The 24,785-nt window shown below is 37.5% G+C and overlaps 1 protein-coding gene across 1 annotated transcript in view; it reads left to right on the top strand.

Annotated features, from left to right (window-relative positions):
• The window catches only part of LOC122811345 (aldo-keto reductase family 1 member B1-like), a 154,011-nt gene that overhangs the window by 67,173 nt on the left and 62,053 nt on the right, over positions 1-24,785 (top strand). Inside the window, exons 4-6 of the mRNA XM_044083124.1 lie at positions 3,372-3,434; positions 9,600-9,716; positions 12,869-12,975. Coding sequence (XP_043939059.1) covers positions 3,372-3,434; positions 9,600-9,716; positions 12,869-12,975 — 287 coding nt within the window. The remainder of the gene's footprint in view (positions 1-3,371; positions 3,435-9,599; positions 9,717-12,868; positions 12,976-24,785) is intronic.

Here is a 24,785-nt window from a genome sequence, read left to right on the forward strand (position 1 = left end):
TGCTGGTCACAGGCAATCCGACCAGCTGTTCATTTCCTTTGCCAAATTCAATTTGAGGAAAGCAGTCTCAAAAATCACCTTGTCACGCTGGATTTCCCAATGTATTCTTTTAGCGTACCAAGCTTCTGGGAGACTCGCACCTGGAGGAGTTTGCGCACATTCCACTCGTTCCATCTCTACTTCTGCTGCCTTCAAATCAAGAGTTCCGTTGGATGATATTTGTTCGGCAGCCACTTGGGCCTCATCTCATACCTTTATTAACCACTACAAACTGGACGTAATTTCTAGAGGGAGAGCATCCTTTGGCTCTGCGGTGCTCCGCAATATCCTTCCATGATGGCCACCCAAGATTCAGGTAGCTGGGGACTCTGTCCCACAGGTTGCTGACAAATGAAGTCCCTACTTCAGATTAAGAAGTTATGTACTCACCATAACGTTCCATCTGAGTAGGTGGCTTCATTGGTCTGCAACCATTCCCCCCCCCTCCTTCCTCCTGGCCTTCAGAATGGATCTATGTAGGTTGTTTATTGGAATACCCCTTTTGGGTATCTATAGAGGGGCAAACTTGATCTGAGGTCATGGAGGGTTGGCAGGGGATTATGGGTGAGGGGAGGAGCTAGGAACTCAGATCCATTAGCTATGAAACAAGTTGCCGGCTTGGATCCGATATCGGATCCAAAACCCACAGGTTGCAGACAAATGAAGCCACCTACTCAGATGGAACGTTATGGTGAGTACATAACTTCTTTTTATTCAGTACACAGAGGGCTATTACAACTGATCCCTGCCATAATCCAGACCACACCCTCATTATTATATCACTCCTTAGAAATATGCGTGTATTACATGACCCTACTGAATCTAGAACAAAGATGCACTGTCTGGTTCACATGACTGGGAAGTCTGCATCTACAAAATACTTTTTTCTTTTAGCAAATGCACCAAGATGGTACACAATGATGACCATGTTTGGCCTTAGCTGGACCAGTGCCTTTTCTCATCTGTCCATGAGGTGACCCTGACATTTATTTTTTTAAAAGAGTTTAGCAGAAATTGGGTGTTCTGTAAAGGTGATGAGCACTACCTCTCCCAGTCCCCTGTGCAAATGGTGGTCTACTCTGTGCCCTTTGATACAGTCAATACTACACTGTCCGAACAAGATGTAAATAAACTACCCTTTACAAGCAGTAGCATATGGTTTGTTAAGAGGTCAGAAGAGACACATGGATGACTACAACAAAAGCCCATCTGCCTAAACTGTTCAAGCTACCAGGAGATACTCCAGAGCTCCATAGTAGAGGGTACTTTACAACCCTTGCAGTCATGTAACAAGACTTCACTATTGTTTCTACTGCCCCCCACCCCCACCCCACCCCAGATCACATTGGTCAGGTCGAGGAGTAAGTGCTTTGTGGCATAATATGGGCTTTGTGAATGCTTCATCAAAACATCATTCTGTTTTTCTGCTGTCCATAATGATTATGTAGAAAAGTGTATTAAATGTAGTTGTGTTAAAGAGCCTGTATGTGCCTTTGTTACATTAGTTTCACTAAGCAGTGTGATAATTCACAGAATTTCTACTTTCTCTTTTCTGGTTTATTGACCAATGGCTTCCCTATCGTGAACTGGACCTAATGGTGGAAATCGATAACCTCACTGCCTTGGCTACTCAACTGCTGGAAAATATTGCTACTATTAAGAGAGAAAACTTCGAACAACAACTTGAAAGACATATGGTTCACAACACTTTTCCGGAATCAGCCTTAATCATTCAGAGTAATTATATTAAATAGTTCAAACCCAAACGTGAGGATTTGGAGCATAGATGCTGGCACAATAACCTACAATCAGTGAGTGAGTATGGGAACTTGAAGATATGTGATTTCATAGAGGATAGTGTGCCCAGAGAACTGCAACTAGACATGTCTAAACCACTACATACTGAGCAAGTGCACAAGTCCCTGCATCCACCAGGGTTTTCTTATTCTCTGCCGTGCCCAGTAACCTTTAAGGTTCTGGGCTTTAAAGCTATGGAACATATTATGGCTGCTACCAACGAAGCTTGTCAGTTTCTGCTCAAAGGTTACAAAGTTAGATTCTTCCATGATTTGGCACCAGTTTCACTGAAGAAGAAACAAACGTCTATAGAAGTACACTCTCTGTAGTATAAGAATGGTTTATAATTCAAATATCCTGCTACCTTAATAATGAAGTACAAACAGAAGTTTTGCCCCTTTATTCAGCACTGATTGTATTTTATAGCCTGATTTTAATAACTTTTTTTTATTTAATGGAGTCAAGTCCCCACAAAACGTTTCTGTCATTTATAGTGGTTTATTGTTCATTTCTTTTACTACAGGATCTCTTTGTGGAAGTAGTGGTCCTTGTTTTTTGTAATACTCATCTCCCTTGATTTTCTTTCACTACGCCCACTCTTCTGTCCTCTCTCTCTCATGTTGCACTTTACTAACTACTGGCCCAACTGTTATCTGCACTCTTCCTGCTCAAACTTATGATTTCACTCCTCAAGTCTTCCATGATACGGAGTATCCCTAAGCCACACTAGAACTGAATTCCACTTCCTCAGCATATATTTATTTACACAAATTAACTGGATATAAAGTTTCGTTTCATACTGAGAATCTAAATGAATAGCCACATAGTATGCTGACTAGGAAGTAATCGGTTTTCCTACAACTGCAGAATAATATTCCAGAACCTGGCTAACAGCCATCACAGTCTTGCCGTATAATTTGATCCATAGTTGGCCAGTTTATCCTGGCCCACAGGAAGGGCCTTATTACATGGGTAAGCCTAGCTATGCATTATGTGTCTATGCAGAGTATTAATGTTACATATTTCTAACCATACTTTTTCATACACATCTCCCTGTTAAAATAGCCCTTGGCTCAGTATAACCAGATGAGCAACAAATAAAACAATGCCCTTAGCCAGATGTGTGCTTTTCATATAATGCGAGTAGCTACTTCAAGGCAAAACAGATATCTCCTACTGTTTGTCAGCATTGCACTGTGAACTACAAGATCTTTTATATTAATGCTTTGTATAACACAACAGGAAAAGATGGACATGTAGCTGTTTTATAGTCCATTATTACATAAGTAATGGAAGATGACTGACATAGCCTGAGCTTATATTTCATGTCCAGTTTGTTCATTGCACGGGTATGGTACATTTTGTGTGTCTGTGTGTATGTTTTTTTCTTCACGTTGATATATTGCTATTTCTTCCATCTTGGTCAAAGGTGACCTTAGTTCATAAATGAGTGACGGTGTCAGTTGGGTGACCTTAGTTCATAAATGAGAGACAGTGTCAAATTGTATCTCAAAATACATTTTCTTTTTTTTCAGCTACACAAAGACCAGTCTGAAGCAGTGGAGTCCTCTGATGTTGATTACATAGATACTTGGAAGGTAAGGTGACAAACTCTGAAAAATTCACTTCATCTAAATTGTCCTACTTGCAATGTGACAAAGTTAAAAAAAAAAAAAAAAAAAAAAAAGTACCACGTCCAGGTTGTGTCCTGCTTGTTAATTATACTTGTGTTCCCTTTTCATCCTACTTTGCCTTATTCATAACAACTGCACAGTTCAACTAAGTGTAGTCTTGGGAGAAAAAATGTCCACCCTTAATAGATAATTTTTGTTCAAACATTTCCTACAGTTTCCTTCTCCATCTTTGCCACCCATTGCTCCTACGCCTAGAGACAGCCTCATAATTCAGCACCTCTCAGTTCTAAACTCCTTAGGACATTAAGTTTATTTCATTCACATATTTCCACTCTCTCTCTTATCTTTGCATAATCATACACATCTCAAACCATCAGTATGCTCTCTGTGACTCTCTTGACCTCTTCATACTTGCCTGTCTCCTTTTAACTGACATCATTTATCCTTCTCGCTTCTCTAGCACTACCTCTGTACTTCACTGCTGCTTATGTAAACAAGTTGTTTGTTTCAGTACCTATACTTTATAAATTTCATGTTATATTTCATCATGTTTGCAAACCTCCATTTTTAATTATCTTTTGAAAATGCTCTGTCTCAGCACTATTAATATATTGTGTTTTTCATACCTGGACTGAGTTTGAAATAGGTCCTCAGTAGACCAGCGCTCTACCCTAGTTAACAGACCTAACTCCATACGTCTTTAACCCCTTTTTCCCATTTTTTGCACACGTGGAGTTGAGGTGTCACTTCAGCAATGATCTCAAGCCACGGTTTACACTGCCAGGTCACTAGTGCTGCCATGGTAGTTCATCTGTACCACTCGTTTGCACTCGGACTTGCACATACGGCCAATTTACAGTGTCCAGTCCACCTACTGCATGTCTTTCGAATGTAGGAGGAAACCTGAGCACCCGGAGGAAACCCACACGGCCACAAAGAGGACAAGTAATTAATAAGCTATTCTTTACTGCCATCAAGAATAATTTTCTAAGTTATTCCTGAAATTTTCAAGTCTTATCATGTAACAGGGCAAATGGAAGCCTTTGCAGGAATAAGCCTAGCCTAAAGCAGCATTCTTCCTTCTCCAAGGATGATGCCACAATACAAACAAAAAAATGATTGACAGCACTATACACTGATTATATCATTGGAAGGGTAAGTACATGGTATTAACATGTTTACTGATGATGTGTACCATACAGACAAAATGAGGTAGCGACTGGTAACCAAACACTACAAACTAAAAATATCCAATACAGTCAAACCAGAAAACACCACTTAAGACCGCCAAAATAATAAACGTAAAATCTTTATTGAAAATGATCACAGTTAAGTACTTTCATTCTCAAATTAGAACTTCATTAGAACTGATGAATTAAATCCAACCCTATTTATATACTCATCTAACAATGTAAAAATTTCTTCCAGTAACATATACTCATCTACCAATGTAAAATTTTCTTCCAGTAACATATACTCATCTACCAATGTAAAACTTTCTTCCAGTCACATGTCCTTAATTCAATTAACCTTTTAAAATCCAGAAAAAAATCCCTTCATAATTAATCTATACTACTACTTATAATTCATAATGTTTCAATCTTAAGACAGGAGCTAACTAATAACTTTCATTTAAACCCGGTAGAGCTGTGGCATTTAATTTAATTTTCTATTTCAGCTCCTTAAGGTTTAAGTGTTCATCCATTATTCGACTTGGGGGTCCAGTTTAATATGGTCTATAACCCTAAACCCAAATTTATGTGTGGGCCATATTGAAACATATTAGGGGAAATTACCAATCTTCTTCAAAATTGAGACAAATTTGTAAAGACTCCTGGCACTTTTTAAACTTACTGAATAATGTACGTTTTCGTCCTAACTCCATCTTGGTCACTATGATAGATGTGAACAATTTATATTCAGTCATTCCTCATAATATTGGACTGTTATGGTTTGAACAACAACTTTTTAAATGTAGGGGAGTGACTTCTGATAGTGTGAAAACCATGGTCACCCTGATGGAAATAGTATTAAAAAATATTTTTTTTATATTTTGAAGGACAGTATTTTAAACAAACCATAGGGGTGGCCATGGGAGCAGCATAAGCTCCTTTGTTTGCAAATTTTGTAATGACAGAATGGGAAAATATTTTATATTCAATAGTGACTATGTGAACAGTTGGTGTTTATACAGACGATTTTTGGATGGTATTTTTATCTTGTGGAATGATACAGTAGACAAGTTACAAGAGTTTTTGAAATATATTAATAATACAGTGGAGTTTTTATCTTTTTCTCATTCCTGTCAAGTGGACACTATAGCTTTTTTAGACGTTTTGATTAGTAAATATAATGTAAATGGATGTCTGATGCCCAAAATATTTCTCAAGCCAACCTTTTCTAACTGTTATTTACATTATTCTAGCTGGCACCCACAACATCAAAAGAAATCTGTAGTCAAGGGCCAGCTGGTTAGGCTTGCTTGGATGACAACAGATTTCAATACGTTTGTTTTTGAGTGTGACAAGGTGCTTAAGATGTTCACTATCAAGGGTTATCCAGAGGCCTTTTTAAATGAAATGAAGACAGAAGTTATTAGTAAAATATCTTTAGGTGTATATAAACCTAGTCTTAATAATACTAAACAGCTGATAAGGGAAGAATGGGGTTTAAAGAATAACAATGGTGATTTTGGTGTGGTGTTTATTACCACCTATACCTTGGATAGCTTGACAATAACAGAGAGCATCAAAAGCAATTGGAGAATATTTGTGGTAGACCCCATTTTATTGAACAAGATTGGTAATTCCCCTAATATATACAAGAAAGCTAAATCATTTAAATATTTATTGGAAAATAAAAGAACTGTTAGTTGTTTTATGGCGAGAGAGGGTAGCTTTAAATGTGGTGCCTGCCCCCAGTGTAGTTGCATTACTGAAGGGGATACATTTTGTATAAATGGGGTACAGTATAAGGTTACTGGGCATTTTTATTGTTTGTTACGAAATGTGATTCATCTAGCTCAGTGTTTATTATGCCCGGCATGTTACGTGGGAATAACCTCAATAAGATAGAGGGACAGTATCAATGAACATCTCTTAAATATTTAAAAGGGCAAGTCCACCAGTGCATTATTTAAGCATGTTTCAGTAGGGCCCACTCATAAATTTGGGTTTAGGGTTATAGACCATATTAAATTGGACCCCCAAGGGCAAATAATGGATGAACACTTAAACCTTAAGGAGCTGAAATGGCAAATTAAATTAAATGCCAGAGCACCGCCAGGTTTAAATGAAAGTTGTTCATTAGTTTCTGTCCTAAGACTGAAACATTATGAATTATAAACAATAGTACAGATTAATTATGAACGGATTTTTTCCTGGATTTTAAAAGGTTAATTGAATTAAGGACATGTGACTGGAAGAAAGTTTTACATTGGTAGATGGGTATATAAATAGGTAGGGTTGGATTTAATTTATCAGATCTGATGAAGTTCTAATTTGAGAATGAAAGTGCTTAACTGTGACTATTTTTAATAAAGATTTTACATTTATTATTTTGGTGGTCTTAAGTGGTGTTTGCTGGTCCGACTATGTTGGAGGTGGCAACTGGACTTTGACAAGACATTGAAATCATACTTAACTTTCAGTCAGTGATGCTTTAGAACTATTTACCATTAATGTGTGTAAAATATGTGTGCGTATATATTTATACTGATTAAATGTTTTCATTCTGTAACCTTGACAAGTCTTCATTACATTTATTGATGTAAACACAATGACGCCCTAATTTTTGAATATACTAAGAAAAGTTACAGGAAATCTTTGGGCAGTTTAGCATTCTGAAAGTCAGTGGTAAGTTCCAAATTAACTTACAGATTAAACAAGCAAATTATATGTATATGTGTGTATATGTATATATATATATATATATATATATATATATATATATATATATATGTGCGCGCATCTATGCACACTCACACACACACACGTAGGTATGTGTGTGTGTGTATATATATATATATATATATATATATATATATGTGTGTGTGTGTATATATATATATATATATATATATAGACACACACATACATATATTTAGTGTTGCATAGCATTGTGGCTCTCACCTACAAGGTCTCTGAAGGGCTGTTTTAGTGTGTGACATACTGTTATAAAGTATAATATTAATATGAAATGTCTGCTGTGATGTATTGTATTGCTGGAGTGTATGTCATGTATGCATATGAAATAACTTTCATATGCTAAGAAACCTTAAAATTTAAGCAAAGCAGCAAGATAGAGTGTATATAAAACTGGGTTTACAGAGAGAAAGAGAAGGTGGGGGTGAAACACACAGAGAACCAAGGGAGTGTGAAGACAGAACAAGGGCCCACAGCATCAGCTCTAAACGAGAAGTTTTCTTTAAGGATTATTTGCCAGAGGATGACCTTGGGCCTGTGGATTTGAACTAAACTAGAACCAGAAAATCTGTGGTGGTTTTTAATATTCTCAGCACGTGTTGTTTAAGTTACTGTTCAGAGTTTTTTGAAGACCATAGAGGCTTTATATGTAGGCAAACACATCTTTTTTCTTTTAAGTTCCTTACAGTAAAACTGTGCTTCTACACACTGTGTATAACTGAGAACATAACCTGTTTATTAATGATGCTAAGGCAAGACATTTTGGGGATAAGCCTGCCTAATGGGTGGAGACAGAGCAATTGAGCTTTAATGCATAACCGTGCAAAATATTTCACCTAGAGTCCAACAAGGTCAAGGTAAAATATGAGACTGGTGTACGGCGTTGAAGTTTAGTGAATGAGAGAATCACCCCAGAGTGACAGTGACTTCAGAAATTAACATGTAGGAAAACAAGGATTTGTCCAAAGTTGGTAAGACGCAGGACAATATCTTCAGATTGGCAGAAAGGACCAGTCTTCTGGTAGCACTCTACAGATCTCATGACAAGCTGTAGCTGGTATACTTGGCAACATTCTGATGCACTTGCAGAAAGAATGACATCAGTCTAATAAAGAGGGGGCATAAATGGCTTACAAAGTAAATGGGGCCCAGAGAATGAATACAGATGATGATGAGGGACTGGAGGAATTAAACATTTTCATACTGAAGGAAAGCGAAGAGAATGTTGTATTGGGTCACAAGATGCCAAGGAGGCAGTATAACAGAACACATTTCAAGATGTAGGTCAGTAGAGGAATTGAGGCAGCATGACATTCAGACTGCAGGCATTTGAATAGTACACAATACTTCTCAGAATAGTGGATAGTTGAGACAGGCTGCCAGAGGGAGCTATGAGCTGGGAGATATCTTCAGTAGTCACTGGTATGCAGTGGGCAAGGCAGTTACAGGGTGCCAGCTGCATGAAAAAGGCAGAAATGTTCTTTGTTTTTCCTGCCTTCTCTTACAGGTAATGCTTAAATTCAGTGTCTCCACCCAAACTAGTGGCATGGCATGTTACTGCTGAGTGCTGCATGAAATGTGCACTCATTTTTTTTAAGATGTATTTTGAATTTTTGTATTAAGACATCCAACTTGGTATAATTGTTTGTGTATCACTGTAAAAGAATATTGATGTTGCCTTTCTTTTCCTATGGTCTGTATCATGAATGAAAGTTTTCCTACCATTCCACCTATCCATATAAGATTTAAACATTTTCAGTGCACTGACATGGTTTCAGTTGCTAATATTTTAATCCATACTGTTTTCAAACTGCAACTGAGTTGTATGAAATGTTGAATAGGTTTATATCCAAAATCAAAATAAGATGATTTATCAATCATGTATATATCTTTTAGCAAAATTCAGAGGGACATTGTATAGGTTTGATGAAGGCCTGCACAGCAGCTCCATACTCTCTCCACAACCAAGTCAATTTGCAGATCACATGTAGAAGAATATTCTGCTCTTAACCAGTGCCTTAGCAATGAAGAGATTATGGGGAACCTGTCCAACTGATCAGGAGGGTGTGGTGGTAGGAAGCTGGTACAGAGATCTAGTATTAAGGTAAAGAAATGTCATACTGGCTACGGAAGGAAATTGCATATAGGGAAACTGCTGCATATCAGCTTTACACCAGTGCATAACTGCATTATTTCTCTTCTCCAGGAAATGGAAAAGCTTGTGGATGAAGGCCTGGTGAAAGCTATTGGTGTGTCTAACTTCAGTGTCGCCCAGCTGGAGAGATTATTGTCAGCATGCAGAATTAAGCCAGCAGTCCACCAGGTTTGTGTGCATTCAGTGGAAAAAGTCACCAGTAAAAACTGAGAAGGAAACTGATTGTCTCTGAAGCAAACAGATTTTAACAGCTTGTCACTTTATATAGGCACATAGAAAATGTACTTTTTTACTGATGTGAAGGCCAAACAAGAAGAAAAAGACTCAGAAGTGAGCAGACTAATTGGCCAATTTGTCTTAATGACATTTAAAAATGTTTCAGGGCATAAACGATAAGCTTATAACCACTTTTTCCAAGTTCAGTACAGGGTTTTGTGTGGAACCTCAAAATTAATTATTGTAGAACTGTTATTCTTCTTAACAAGTTATATACTTTTTAGTAAAGACATTCATGCTAAGACATTTATTACATTCTAAACTGTTAAGTTCAATTTTTGGGGGGTGGAGGAGGATCCCCCATAGCTGCCCAGCATAAACCGTATCTAGATATATTTCTCAGTCATCCAATTTATCATCCCTGACACCTGCCCATTTGCCCCTTCAGATCACAACCCAAAAAACCAGGGAACTTGCTTGTATATACAGTTGTGAGGGGATCAGGACATCCTACTATGATAGCTATAGAGGGTTTTTGAATACCCTACTCAATGTCCAGCCCAATTCCAAAATGTGTTTTGCATATGCACATGTATCTGGGCTACCATCATTGAGGTCTGTGGTCTCCACTAATTTCCTGCTAGTTCTTAGCTATAATACCCCAAGATAGGTGAGCTGGCAAGAATACTGTTCCATCCTATCCCCGCCAGATGACTCCTCAGGTATTATGTTTACTAATTTTACTGGCTTATAGTCAAGGCTTCATCAGTCTACACCATGGAGCAAACTGTTAACATGCAATTCTTAAGATCTGTAACTTTTCCCAAAGTAGGCATTAAATTGAATGTTTTACTTGGTTGACCAAGTTTTAAAGAAATGCTTGAACATCATTAGCACAATAGTGAATTACTGAACTGTGGTACCCATGAATGTCCCAACAAATAGTTTCAGTTGACATATGCAATGATGCAAGGGATTATGTCTGCTCTGCTTAAGAACTAAAGTGATAGCCTGATCTAAGTCCAGAATGCAAGTTTGATTTCCAAGCAACGTTCAGAAGGGTTAACCAGATGGAATTGTATCACCATAAAAGGTATTTGCTATACTATCGATGATAGCAACCACATCCTTTTCTCCTCACTACACCCAAGTTGCTTTTCTTTATATCTACTGCACCTTTTTACAGAGTAAGGGGATATGAGAGATCTTAGACACTTTGCATCACCACTGTAAATTGATTAGATAACTAGAAGGGGAAGTACACTGTTGTTTATTAGGGTTCGTATTAGGAGCTCGAAGGTCCTGTTCAGCGAATACGAAAAGAGCGACACTTATTGCGCGAACAACGAAAACAGCGAACGTTCAAAACCGGGAAATTCAAAATTTCGATTCATCATAGTTGGCCCATCTGCGGTATAGTTCCGTAAGGTAAGTGTGTGATAGTTACGGACCTTAGGGTTAGGGTGCGGGTTAAGGTAAGGTAAGTGCATAGATAGGTAATGTATGTAAGGTTTAATGTAGGGTTAGAAGTAAGGTTTTGTTAAGTGTATGTGTGTGGATTATTTAGTTTGTTTGGGTATATCTCTGTAGGGAAAGTGTGCAATAGTTATGGACCTTAGGGTTAGGGTGCGGGTTAAGGTAAGTGCATAGATATAGTGTATGTATGTGTTTATTTATTTTGTTTGGGTAGGTAATATGTCGCGGGCGGTGGGGTTTGCCGAGTATGACGATTCGTGATTTTAAATTTCACAGTTTACGGCATTCATTGTATTCATGGTTCAGTAAATATGTGTCGCTCTTTTCGTATTCGATGAACAGGACCTTCGAGCTTCTAATATGAACCCGTTTATTAGCAGTAGCACCACAAATTGGGGGGGTGAGGCCTTTCCTATATCATTCTATACCCACTTCCATCACCCCCTCTAAGATGCAAGCATACAGTGTCTCCAGAGATAGGACAACCCATCCCTGTGCCATATGGACTCCAGTCAAGGTCAGAGCTTTCTTCCCATTATTTTTTCCTCCAGCCTTGCTGATCTTAAGGCCTACCCCATACCATAAGTGTGAAGCCTTTAATTGCAGAAATGAGAAAGAGGATTGTAATGAGTGGTATATCATACTATAGAACCACTGTATTTTCTGTTTGATTTACACGTCAGACTCATTAAGAAGCAATCATGGAGTAAAAGCTGAAAAGTTGCTGGCTTATGCTTCCTCCTGAGCCTGTGTCCATGTCGGAGTATTGCAGCTGGTGCTTTAGTTCCTCCAGTCACCATACGGGCACTGCAAATAACCTGTGAAACCCCCAATTTCACCACAATGAAAGGAAGAACAGTCACTCGTATCTGGTAAATTTCTTCCTTCCCTTAACAACAGTCTAATCCGGATTCATCTATCTCACCAGGGGCAGTCTGGCCATCTAGCTAGTAGCATGGCTACCATCCTTAATTTCCTGTAGTCTGCTGTAGTTCTACTAGTGGTCACTAGATGTTCCTTCTACTGCTGTAGGCCTTGGAAATCTCATCTTTGATTTGACCATTGCTGCTCAGTTCCCCCCCCCCCCAATATAGTACCAGCCTAATGCGCGCACACACACACACACACATACATATATATACATATACACGCATGCATACATACAGACATGCATACTCAGTCTGGGCCAGGTGATACCCAGGCTGCTACTGTAATACAGGTCACCAACCAGACAGGCAGTTGCCTTGGTGTTCTGTAGCATTCTGGCCATCTTTTTAAATGCATGTATATTTTCAATATTTTTTTCCCTGACTCATGGAAAATGTAGCTGGAGTTCAGGAGTTCAGTATGTAAAAACTAATTATACTGGTTTTATTTGGTTGCATTAGGTAGGACTGTATATGGTGTTAAAGACTGTTTACAGAGCTACACAATGCGGACATGTTCTACAGCAGTTTAACAATAGTCCTTCTAAGTCACAGCAAGGATATGTTTTGTTCAAGGAAAAGCTTTGCTGGTTATGTGATCATTGGACATAAATCTGTTCATCTTGACCTACCAAGAGCAAATGTAGACTTGTGAATCTGAAATGTACATCCAAGCAACTGATCTGAGTTCTTTTTTAACAGGTGGAACTGCACCCTTACCTGACACAGCCTAGATTAGTGCAGTATTGCAAGTTCAAGGGAATTGTCCTGACAGCATACAGTCCACTCGGCTCTCCAGAAAGACCATTGTAAGTATCTGTCCTTAGCATTGACAGTTTTGCCAGGTGTCTGTGTGGTTAAGCATATAGCATTAATACTATCCTTCTTTGTACAACACTAACTAAACCAATCAGGACAATGTTCAGTTGCACAGCTGTCAACCCACTACCCTAGTGTCTGTTTGTTCATAACACATTTCTATTTATGGTAGTGCTGCGGTAGCACTGTCGCCTCACAGTAAGGCGCTGTCCGGTTTGACTCTCAGCTAGAGCATATTCTTCGTGGAGACATGCGTGAATGGGCATACCTTCGTTGAAGGTTGTGCGTTAGGGCTGGCAACTCAGCACGTAAAAATCAACTGCCTATCATTAGCAGACTGGAGTTCCGCTGTGGCGACCCCTAACTGTGAAAAGCCGAAAGACACAACAACAACAACCATGTATGTATCACTGACAGTCTGTGACAGTGACAACAGTTTATGTAATCTGCTCAACAAGACACACAGTGGTCTTGTGTGATCATCACATTTTAGCTCTTGTGTGTGTAAGTATTATCACTGTCAAGACACTCTCCTGTATAGAGTACTATACTGCACTAAGGATTTCCATAGTTCTCCTTTCCTTAACCACTCTTCAGATTTGTTTCTTAGCTTCTTATTTTGGCATTACTATTATAGAATATCTTTACTTTCTTCATCTTTTGTATCCAGCTGTAGCCCTTGCATATTTCTAATGCACCATGCCATTTTTCTCATTTTCAGATGCAGTTCCATGGCCTCTTTGCATAGTGAGGTATTCTCCCAGCTTGTAAGGACTGCAGCATAGTCCTGTCAGTGTTCTGAGATAACAGCCTACATTAGAATCCTTAACTACAGTGTCCCTGTCCTCCTCCCTGAGCTTATTATCTGAGGAAATGTGACTAATCCTGTGATGGAGACTTTAAATAAACAATACCTAGGAATATTTGAGTGCACCATCTTTTGTCAATTTGGCTTTTCAATGATGAGTAAAGAAGCCTGTACAGCTGATAGAAAATCAGCTGATCAGAAATGATCACCTTTATTACTATGAGAAATTTGGTGCAATGGGGATTGAGGCATATACCCTTTCCCTACTATAGTGTGATCTCACAGTTGGTATATATAACTAGCAAGGGGTCTGGGTAGTATAGGGGACTTGCCTATGCAAAAATTTGTTTTTCATTTTTTTTTATCCCTTGTGGATCGATGTATTTTTTTGCAGCCATTTGCTTTTGATCATTTGTTGGTCAAGATTTAGAGCATTTAAGGAGAAGTTATGCTCCTGAATATTTATATAAACATTATTCAGTTTAAAGTAATTTGCTGCCTTATGCACTGTGGCCACTTTAAAACTCTGTGGATATTGAAGCTTTTGATGCAGTGATAAGCAGTCACAGAAGACTGATGGAGTATATAAACTCAAACAATAAAAGGCTGGAAAAAATGTAAGAAGCTTTAAACAGATATTCAGATAATGTGATAAAACTGCAAAACTCAGAGGTCAAAATGAAGAAAAGGCTGGTTGAAAATGAGACTGCACAAGAAGAGATGTTAAAATTAGAATTAGAGGACAAAGTATGTAGGGAAAACCTGAGATTTTCTGCTGTACCAGAGAAGCTGGAATGAACAGACTGTATTAATTTTATGAAAGCACAAATAAGCAACTGGACTGGTATTCCACAACAGGAAGTATTAATTGAAAGGGCACATCAGGTATATGCTCCAAACATGGCTATGAGAAAGAAATCTAGACATTTAATAGTAAAGATGCAATCTTACCAGCAGAAGGAGTTGGTTCTGACAAAACTGTGGCAGAAAGACAAAGGACTAAAAGTGGGAGACAGCAGAGTGTTTGTGGAGAATGACTACTCATTGTACACCAGGGAGATGAGGAGTAAATTTATTTCATTATTCAGGGAATGCCAAGAAGCAGACATGAGTTTCAAACTGCTGTACATAGCTATCTTCAAAATATTTTTCTCTGGAGGGACAAAACCATTTTTTAATGAAGAACATGCTAAGGAAGAAATAGAGTTTTCCCAACAAAAAGTGAGCTGTGAAACAGAAATTCTGCTTCTTACTCTCCTGGTAATAAAGACCCCAGAGAGAATGCCAGTTAATGCTTGAGAGCAGGAAAAAAGCACAAGACTCCACTAGAAGAATCAAGAGTACGCTGGAAATGAAGCAGAGACAGGATTTGGGAGACAGAGATGGAAAGGAATAAAACTAGCAACTTGGAAACTGACAAATGTGGGACTGTAAAGCAATAATTATATTTGTGAAACATGACAGAACAAGAAAGTCTGGAAATATTGGACTTCTTTGGATTTTGTTAACCTTGTAGGGGACTCTAAAGCATGTGCCCTACTTCATGTCATTAATGTTTGGAAAAATACTCAGGACAGGGGAAGAGGACAGAGAAAGTTTAACTGTGAGTAAAACAAAACTTTTTTCTTAATGGTACTATTTTAATAGTGCATGATTTTCTTTGCATGCTGTAAAGTAAAGTTTTCCCAGTTATTCTTAAGTGTAATGGGGATAACAATGTAAACAGGTGTTCCTGTTTTTTTTTTCTTTCTCCCTTCTTCTCTCTTTCTCCTTGTTCAGTTTCAAGAAACATAGGCACAGCAATGAAAAAGAAAAAATCTGGTTAAAAGAGCATGACAAAAGAAATATTAGTGTACATTTTTTCTCTGTTGCATATGGGGATGACTGGGTTAAGGCCCTTAGCTTAATCTAATAGCACATTTTAACAGAAAGTAAGCAAATGAAAAATAATATTGAATATTATAAGGCTTTTTTCTAGTAAAAAATGTATGCGTAGCTGTTTTTTTCTGGTTCTCATGTCTCTAACAGACAGTCTGATAAAGAGAAATGGCTTGGAGAAATTCTTTTCTGAAAGTGTTCAAATGTTTTCCATAGCTGAGGCAGCTATAAAGATAAGAGAAAGCCAGACAGCCCTTAGTAGATAAACAGGCTGTACCAGGCATCTTAGCATGGATGACCTTTATTTTAGGTTATTTCATGGCTGTATGAATGGCTGTCAGTTTGGAACATTTGTTCTAACTAGGATTTTTGTGAATATACACGGTAGCTTTGTGTGTTGTTATTAAGTTAGATTTTAGGGGGTAATGTGTTTTTTTTTGTTTGAGGACTTCCAATAAAACAACTTGTTTTGTAAGATGTGACATAGACTCAAATGGAAATCACAAGAAACAACTGTATAAAAGATTAACCTGCCAGACAGCATATGCATGTAACACAAAAACTGGAACCAGACATTTAAAAAAAGTTGTTATACATAAAAGGTGGGAATAATAACTTTTTAAGAATGTGATGCTTTTGGTGATGTCTTTAAACATCAATGGTCTCACAGAGAAATACAAAAAAGAAAGCATAGTGAACTATATTAAAAATGTAGAGTGCAAACAGTTACGCTACAGAATACACACTTGGAAAGAACTGAACATGTGAATTTGATAAAGAAAGGTTTTCAGGATGATTATTCAGTAGAATACCTGGGGTAAAGGTATAGTTGCATAAGGAGCTCCAGTGGTGACAGAAGAGGATAAAAAGATAATAATGGTTGATTTGCAGTACTAAGGGGCTGCTGGCAAGGGAGGAGGATTAAACTGGCATGTATTTATATTCCACTGAAAACTGCTATAATGGAGCTTGAGAAAAATCTGGGAGAAATAATTAGCTTTCAGCAAGGAATATTACTTATAGGTGGGGACTGGAATTTGATCTGCAACAGTGACTTGTGTCTAGGGGGCTCAGAAGGGGAATATAATAAAGGAGGGTAGATTTTTGAAGAAATTTATGAAAATATTTGGCACAGATAATGTGAATTCAGTACTAAGAATTCAGAGTGAATTTACATATTATTCTCCAATATACAAAAAGTGCTAGGCTAGACAAAATTTACATTTCACAGGAACATGTGCATTTACTTGAAGTTCTTGGTACACACCCAATAACCATTTCAGATGATGTGCCAATAATAACCAAAATAGACAGGATAATGAAATAAAACTAAGACGCTGGTTCTTTCCCACCTATCTGCGGAAAAGAAAGGAATTTAAGGAATGGGTAGTGGAAATTATTTAGGAGCTATTAGAGAAGATAGAAATTTCTTTTGAAAATATAGCTAGGGAGTGGGATAAATTTTAAGTTGAGTTTAAAAATAGCATGGAAATGAAAGAAAGGGAGGTATGGTTTAGAAGTAGCAATAATTAGTTAGAGGGATTTACACATATTAAAGTATTGCCAAACAGGGGGAATCCCACAGAAGAAGAAGAAGAAGAGCAGCAACTGCAGAATGCTAAACTGAAAATAAGGGATTACCTGGAATATGCATGAGTTTAAAAAGGCTGCTGTCAAGCAACTGTTTTTTAAATAACTTTAGCGCACAAAAACCTTTAGCACAATGACTCCGGCAACAAAAAGCAGAAAGGGCTGTTGCCAAACTTAGGGAACCTATAACAAGGAAGATAAGATATCCTGTAGAAGTATTAGAAGTATTTCAGAAATTCTGTGGAAGTCTGTATATAAGCAGAGAAATATGGAAATCAAGAAAAGTTACAAATGGAAATGTTTATGAAAAAATTAAGTATGGCAAGGTTAGAGGTTGATGAGGCTCAACTACTAACAGGACAGGAAGAGATGAAATAAAAATGGTGATGTCTAACCAATCTACAGGAAAGTCCTCAGGAATAGATGGTATTCCTGTGGAGGTTTGGAAGCTAGGAGGGAAGAAACTGATAATGATCTGGAAGGTTTTGTTTAACAGCATTTTGGGAGGAAGAGAAGTACCAAATCAGTGGTAGCTGTAATACCAAAAGAGGGTAAAGATCCATCAGATCCAGTTTCATACAGGCCCATTTCGATACTAAACTAAGATTATAAAGTGTTTGTTTGTAATGGCTAAAGAATGGCAAGACCGATGCCAAAATTCATAGATATGGATCAGTGTGGCTTTTTAGAGGGGATACAAACATTTGACGACATTAACAGAACCAATGTAAAAAATATATGAGGCACCAGACCAAGGCAGGTGAAGATTAAAGTTCAGTTTTAATCTACAAACAAAGTACAGACAATGGTGAGCACTTTCGTAGCCAGAGCTACATCAGACAGTTAAAATCATTACTCACTCATATTTAAAAGTTACAAACAACCAATCAGAATCAAAGTTCAATTAAAACAATACAAAACTACTGAGTTATAAATTAAAAACAATATAATAATCATACTTAAGGTGCCAAATCTAGTCTGTAGTTCTAGAATAAACCTATAAAATATATATTTAAAATTACATTTAATATTTTTATCTGTGCAATGGTTTATGAATAAGTACAGGTTTAATAGAAACGTTGTCATTTAGGCCCCTGCCTATATTAGCCCGCATCCTAATGATCCATTCAAGTTCCTTATTTTCTACCAGGTTCTTTATAGGACCACCTCTACAACCTATTTTGACTTTCTCTACTGCCATGAATTTAAATGCGTGTGTCGTATCTGTTGCCATCACGTGTCTTGCTAGGACATTACTCTCTGCCCTCCTATATATATCATAAACATGCTCCCTGATCCTATCACAAAACCTCGGTGTAGTCATACCTGTATAAAATGAACAATATACATTACAGTGAGCTAAATATACAGTATTTTTGGTATTACAGTTACCTGATAATTTAAAGTAAATAGTCTTCCTTGTATCTGGGTGTTAAAAACCTCATTTTTCATCAATATATTTACAATAGTTGCAGGAATTACAGGGAAAGGTACCATGATTGTGGGTTCAATATTCAACTCATGGCCATATCTAGGTCCACATAAAAGCCTCTTAATGGATTTCTTGTTTTTATATGCATATCTGGGGTTATCTCCTACCAATGTTTTAACCCTTTCATCTGATCGAAGTATATTCCAATTTCTGGAATAGATCTCCTGTAACAGCCTAATGCTTGCATAAGTAACTGAAATCCTCAGGGGGTTCGTTTGTGCAGTTTTTTGTTCATAAACCTGTTTCGGACTGGAGAAATAAGGTTTCCCTGTGCTATTCCTAATGGAGTGTGTATTAGAGGTGATGGACTTAATTTCCTTTTTCTTATACCCTCTCTCATGAAATCCCCCTTCTAGTTGGTGCAGTTCACTTACAAATTTCTCATCTTTGGCTGTTAATCTAGATGTCCTTACTACTTGCCCTTTTATCACATTTCTGAACACATGCTGGGGATGCATACTCTGTCTGTGTACATAAGTGTTTCTATAACGTTCTTTACGAAAAATCTCAGTATAGCATTCACCTGTGCTTGCCCTAGTAATACTGACATCTAGAAATTCAACACATTTATTTGAACTATGAGCTGTGAACCTCAAGAAATGTGTGCTATTATTTATATCCCTCAGGAAGTGTTGTAGGGTCGATGCACCTCCTTCCCATAACAGGAAGAGGTAATCTACAAACCTTCGATAAAAAATTATTTTCTCAGACCATACTCCTGCGAGAATATTGTGATTCCCATTTAGCCATAACCAGGTTGGCGTAGCTATTAGCACAAGAAGTGCCCATAGCCACGCCACCTTTTTGTCTGTAAATGTTATGTTCAAACATAAACACATTATTTTCTAATATGGTTTCCACCAAAAAGCAGAGATCATCTACCATTCTAGATTCATACATTCCGTCTTCCTTTAAATATTGATGTAAATACTCCAGTCCTACCATATTAGGTATTACAGTAAAAAGGGATTGCACATCCAAGGTAACCATTAAGTAGTCCATTGTTGGTGTAAAACTATTAGTGAATGCATGGAGCTCTACTAAGAATTGTTTAGTGTCTCTTAGGATAGAGTTGTTCCTGGCCAGTACAGGTTTCAGGTGGTGCTCTACATATATTGATAGTGGCTCTGTACACCACCCTTGTCCTGCCACTATCGGTCTCATGGGTGGATTGAGGGCATGTTTATGTATCTTGGGTAATCCCTGTATCACTGGTATGATAGGATCATCTACAATGAAATAGTTGTATAGGTCTATAGTAATCTGACCACATTGCATAGATTCAAACAGAATGTAAAAAAATTGCATTATATTTAGTACCACTGGCAAAAAAAAAAATAAGTGACTCGAGGATGTAATTGGTATGGTAGTCAAGAAAAGCTGGCTGTATTTGCAGATGGTATTATTTTATACCTGAAGAAAACAGAAAGGGACATTGCATTCTTATGGAACTTTTTGATACAGTTTCAGATCTTTTCAGGATATAAAATTAATGAAGCTAAAACAAATGCAATAGCAGTAAATTATGCACCCACACACAAATTGTTTCAGCAATATCCATATTTTTGGAGGTGTGATAAAATGAAGTATTTAGGAGTATGGATTAAAAATGATTCCGGTGTGGCAGCTCAGGATATGTGGGAGGAAATTACACAAAAGATAATACAAAAGCTGAGAAAATGGAAGCTCTGTTATATGCGTATCGATAGTAAGATACAAGCAGTTAAAATGTTTTTAGTCCCTTTAGTGTTATATACAGGTCAGGCATATTTTTATCAACCAGAGAAGAAGTTGTGGATAGCAATTAATAAGGAGCTGAAGGATTTTATCTGGGAGGGGAAGACAGCAAGGGTCAAGTGGGATAAGCTGATTCTTCCAATAGAACAAGGTGGATTGGGATTACCTGATTTGAAGGGGTATTTCAGAGCAACACAGTTAAAGCTCATATACATCGCACAAGCAGAAAACTATCATTCAAAGTGGAAAGGGATGATGGTAAAACGTGGGGCAAGTTCAAGAAACAAGGAGAGACTGGGATTTTGGATACAGACCTTTAAGGAGAATAACAGTAATCATGTAGAATATTATATTCATAAGGTAACAAAGTATTCTATGTACTAAGCCAACACAGGAATGGAGAAAGGTGAGTCCGCCAATAGGGGTGACTGCAATTAGGGATACAGACAATAGGCAAGAGGGAGCTGGAATTTATTGGAGAAAACTGGCAAAGGAACCAAGGTACCCAGAGCAAATAACTAGAGAAGGAAAGGTAATAGAATGGGAAGACGCCAGGCATTTATTTGGACTGTAGGTAAGAGACTGATTCCCTATCAAGGATTGATATAGAGTATAAGCAAAAGGAAAGAAATAGAGGGGCCTAAATGAAAGACCAGCGCTGGTAGAGTTGTTAGTAGAATCTACAACAGAAGCTGCCATTAAAAAAGCAATAATTAGTAGCATATAAAATATTGCATGATAAATATATGAATCAAACAGAGGCGGTTAGGATTGGGAAGAGACACTGGAAAAACAATTCACAAAGAAATAATGGGGAGATGTATGTATGTCTCCCAAATATGTAATAAAGTCTAGAGGATTTAGGATCGTTGCTTGGAAGTGTTTCCGTAAGTATTTTTATACCCCATGTAGACTCCAAAGAATTTTTCCTCGGGTAGACAGCAAATGTTGGAGGTGGGATGGAGAAGAAAGAGGTAACTGGGAACATATTTTCTGGGAGTGTAATGAGTTAGCAGACTTTAAAGATTCCCTGCAGACTGCTTTGTCAAAGGTACTCGGTGAGCAAACTGGTGCAACTAAGGAAGTGATTTTTTTTTTTTTAGGTATGATACAGAATCAAAATTGCCTAGACATAGTAAGGCCTTGCTGAGGCTAATTATGGTGGCTGCCAAAAAAGCAATTACTAGAAAATGGAAATCAAAATATAAACCAACTTTACTAGAAGCAGCGAATATAGTAATAGAGATAAACAACTGGAATTAGGGTCTTTAGAAAAGAGTAGGAACAAATTACATAGGACAGTGGTTAATTTAGGCCTGCGCACAGGGGAGCACATCACCTCCTTTTTCTCTTTGTAAATCCTTGTTCTTTAGTTTTTTTGAAGTCAGAAAAATGTGCCACCAAAACGGTACATTTTTCTGGTTTCAACCTACATATTTTTTTTTTTTTCTGTTTCAGTAAAACTTTCACTGAGCTGTGGAAAAGAAAATACATTGTGTTCTGTTTAAAAACAGAAAAATGTAGTGCCAAATGGTACATTTTTTGGTTTCACTTCAGTGTAAGGTGCATTTTCTTTCTCACACAAGTCCTAGACTGTCACTAAATGCGCCTAACCCAAATTCTTCAGAGATGTGATTGGAGGTTGTAGTCAGGTGATTTTCTTCATACCAATCCTCAATGGCACTGTACAATGTACAGCTGCACTGTAGTTGGGTTAGGTGTGATTGGTGAGAGCTTCAGTCTGGGATTCATTCTGTGAAAAAGTAAACTGAGAGATTCTATTTGTTATACGAACAACTTTGCAGAGTTGAATCAATGAAGAATTGCTATCCGCATGTGAAAGATTTGGCCTTAAGGTATTCATTTCTTTTATATATTTTTTGAAGTACTGGTTTGAAGGTGCCAAAGAGTGTCACGTGTTTGGTGCACTAGTGAAAAGATAATAAATCATTTTTCTCAGCAAGGCAGGTTGCCTGTGATGAAGCAATCACCTTTTTTTAATTTGTTTGTTTCACTTTAACGTCTGCTCATCGTTCTTCTTAAGCAACAGGGAGAAGAACAAGGAGCAGATCTTAACAAAGTGAAACTTGTGTGTAATTTTTTTTCACTGGACTTAAGCCACTATTATATTATATTACCAAAATTCACTTTGTGGGCACAGCATCTTTTAATTTCCCTCAGAATTTGCTCAGTTGTAAGGGGTTCACTGACAAGATCAGTACATAAATAGCAAGTATACCTGCTCATCCTCTAGGAGAGTCATATTTTGGGCAACTGAATGCTACAAAAATATGACCAAATTGCACATGTTCTAATATTTTGCAGAAAATCCTTTGTAATGTTCCCTGCATACATTGCAGAAAGTTGTATGTGAAGTATGTTCATTTGATGTGAAGCAGGTGCAATTTCAGTTTTCATCAGTGAATTTTAATACTTATAATAATGAGAAAAGAAGTAATTTGTAGTGATTGAAGGTGCAGACTGTTCTGCAGTTTTAATAGTGGTGTTTCGAACAGACAGCCTTCACCCTCAACTCATATCTACATTTTGGATGTGGTTAGCCTTTAGAAGTAAAGTTACTGTTTGCAGACATTTATGAGATTCTCTGAACAAAATAGGAACGTATTCCCTTTTCTGCTTCTTTGCTAGATTCTTAAAGGCCATTGGTGAGAGTTTTAATACTGTATTTAATTCTTAAACAGCAACCATTTTTCACAAAAAAAAAGTTACATAAAACTTTTTGTCTTTGCTAATTCAAGTTCCATTTATGCCTTATGAGAGAGAGAGAGAAACTATAGCTTAGAACTATATTACGTTTGCTTTGCTTCAGCTTTCCCATGACTGTGAAAAGCAGTGACTGCTTTCTTCTGTCATCCTGCATATAACTCTTATACAAGCTACTGTTTGAAGTGCAGACATCTAAGTTGTAGTCTGGGCTTTATCTCTCTACTGTACCCAGCTGTGTAGTTTCGTTTAGATATTTATTATGATTTTAGAATATTGTTTTAGATTGTAGCTGAAAACAAATATTGAGGGGCTGTGTGCATTGATGTAGTTAAGCACATTTTAGAATAATTTTGGAATACATTTTATACAGATTAAAATGATTGATTATGGTTGGTAGTTATTTACTGACTTTATTAAACTGGGCATGCCTGTGTTTATATAGAAGGCCTACGAAAAATAATGTGATTGGACTGGCTTTGTGTTGTAGAAGGAAAGAAAGACTGAACAGCCATTGTTCTGAAGGGTGTATAGAAACTGCAAATACACAGCTCAATCACAAATTCAAATTAAATAAATCTTCTCAGTAAACAGCATACCTTTTCTCCGACAAAACCAGAGTACTAACCACAGCATGTCTGTGCATCCTGTAATGCAGTGGTAACCCAGCCAGGACTGGGTTTGCCAGGATATGCTTCAGCTTTCCCATGACTGTGAATAGGACAAAATGGGTATTTGAAATAATGAGTCAGTAAATATCGATGTAGAAATGCAGGGATTTTAGGATTGGAAAACAAACAGAAGTGATTAATAGGGGGAATTATGGTGAAAAAAAAGTACTTAAGCGTTTTGCTTTCCCTAATTTCACCTTCGGTGGGAGTCTGAGTTCATAATAGTGCATGCCTGCTATGCCATGGAAGGAGACTGTGACTTGGCATGGGCAACCAATCATCTGTTCCAGACATGCGTTGAAAATACTTGTACTGTCTGTACATGTGCTGTGTGCTGCACAGGACTTGCCTGTTTCTACTACCACATCAACAGCAAAGTCAAGTGCAACTGAATGTATATTGCTCTTTCTACACATGATCTCGGAGCTTCTTAAGGTGATCTTTCCACAACCACCAAACCCAATGTCCCACTTTCCCACTCCCACCATGATAGTCAACTAACCAGACTGCGCCCCCCCCCCTCCTTGCAAATTCCTGGATCCGCCACTGTGGGGAAAAAATGGGAATTGTTGTTATTATTATTTATTTACCGGGTAATGTCCTCTTGGACAAAATGCCCTTTTTCAGCTGAGACCCAGGGAGAAAATCCTCCAAAAACATAGTTATAGAAAATAAATTATCACAATGAGGTTACAAATCATCACACAAAGATGGAAATAGTTGTTAATAAAAAAAAAAAATAAATAAAAAAAAAAAACAATAAAAGCAATGGTCCATTTTTTTTTTTTTTTTTTTTTTTTTTTTTTACATTCAGTTGCAGCCAGAGTAATAAAATGGGGGGGGGGGGGTATAGGTTAATCTCGAGCAAGGCAAGGGCATAGCCAGTGGGATAGGAGGTAT

This window comes from Protopterus annectens, chromosome 9.part0 (genome assembly GCF_019279795.1).
Source record: "Protopterus annectens isolate FY-2018-M chromosome 9.part0, PAN1.0, whole genome shotgun sequence".
In the NCBI taxonomy this organism is placed as follows: domain Eukaryota; kingdom Metazoa; phylum Chordata; order Ceratodontiformes; family Protopteridae; genus Protopterus; species Protopterus annectens.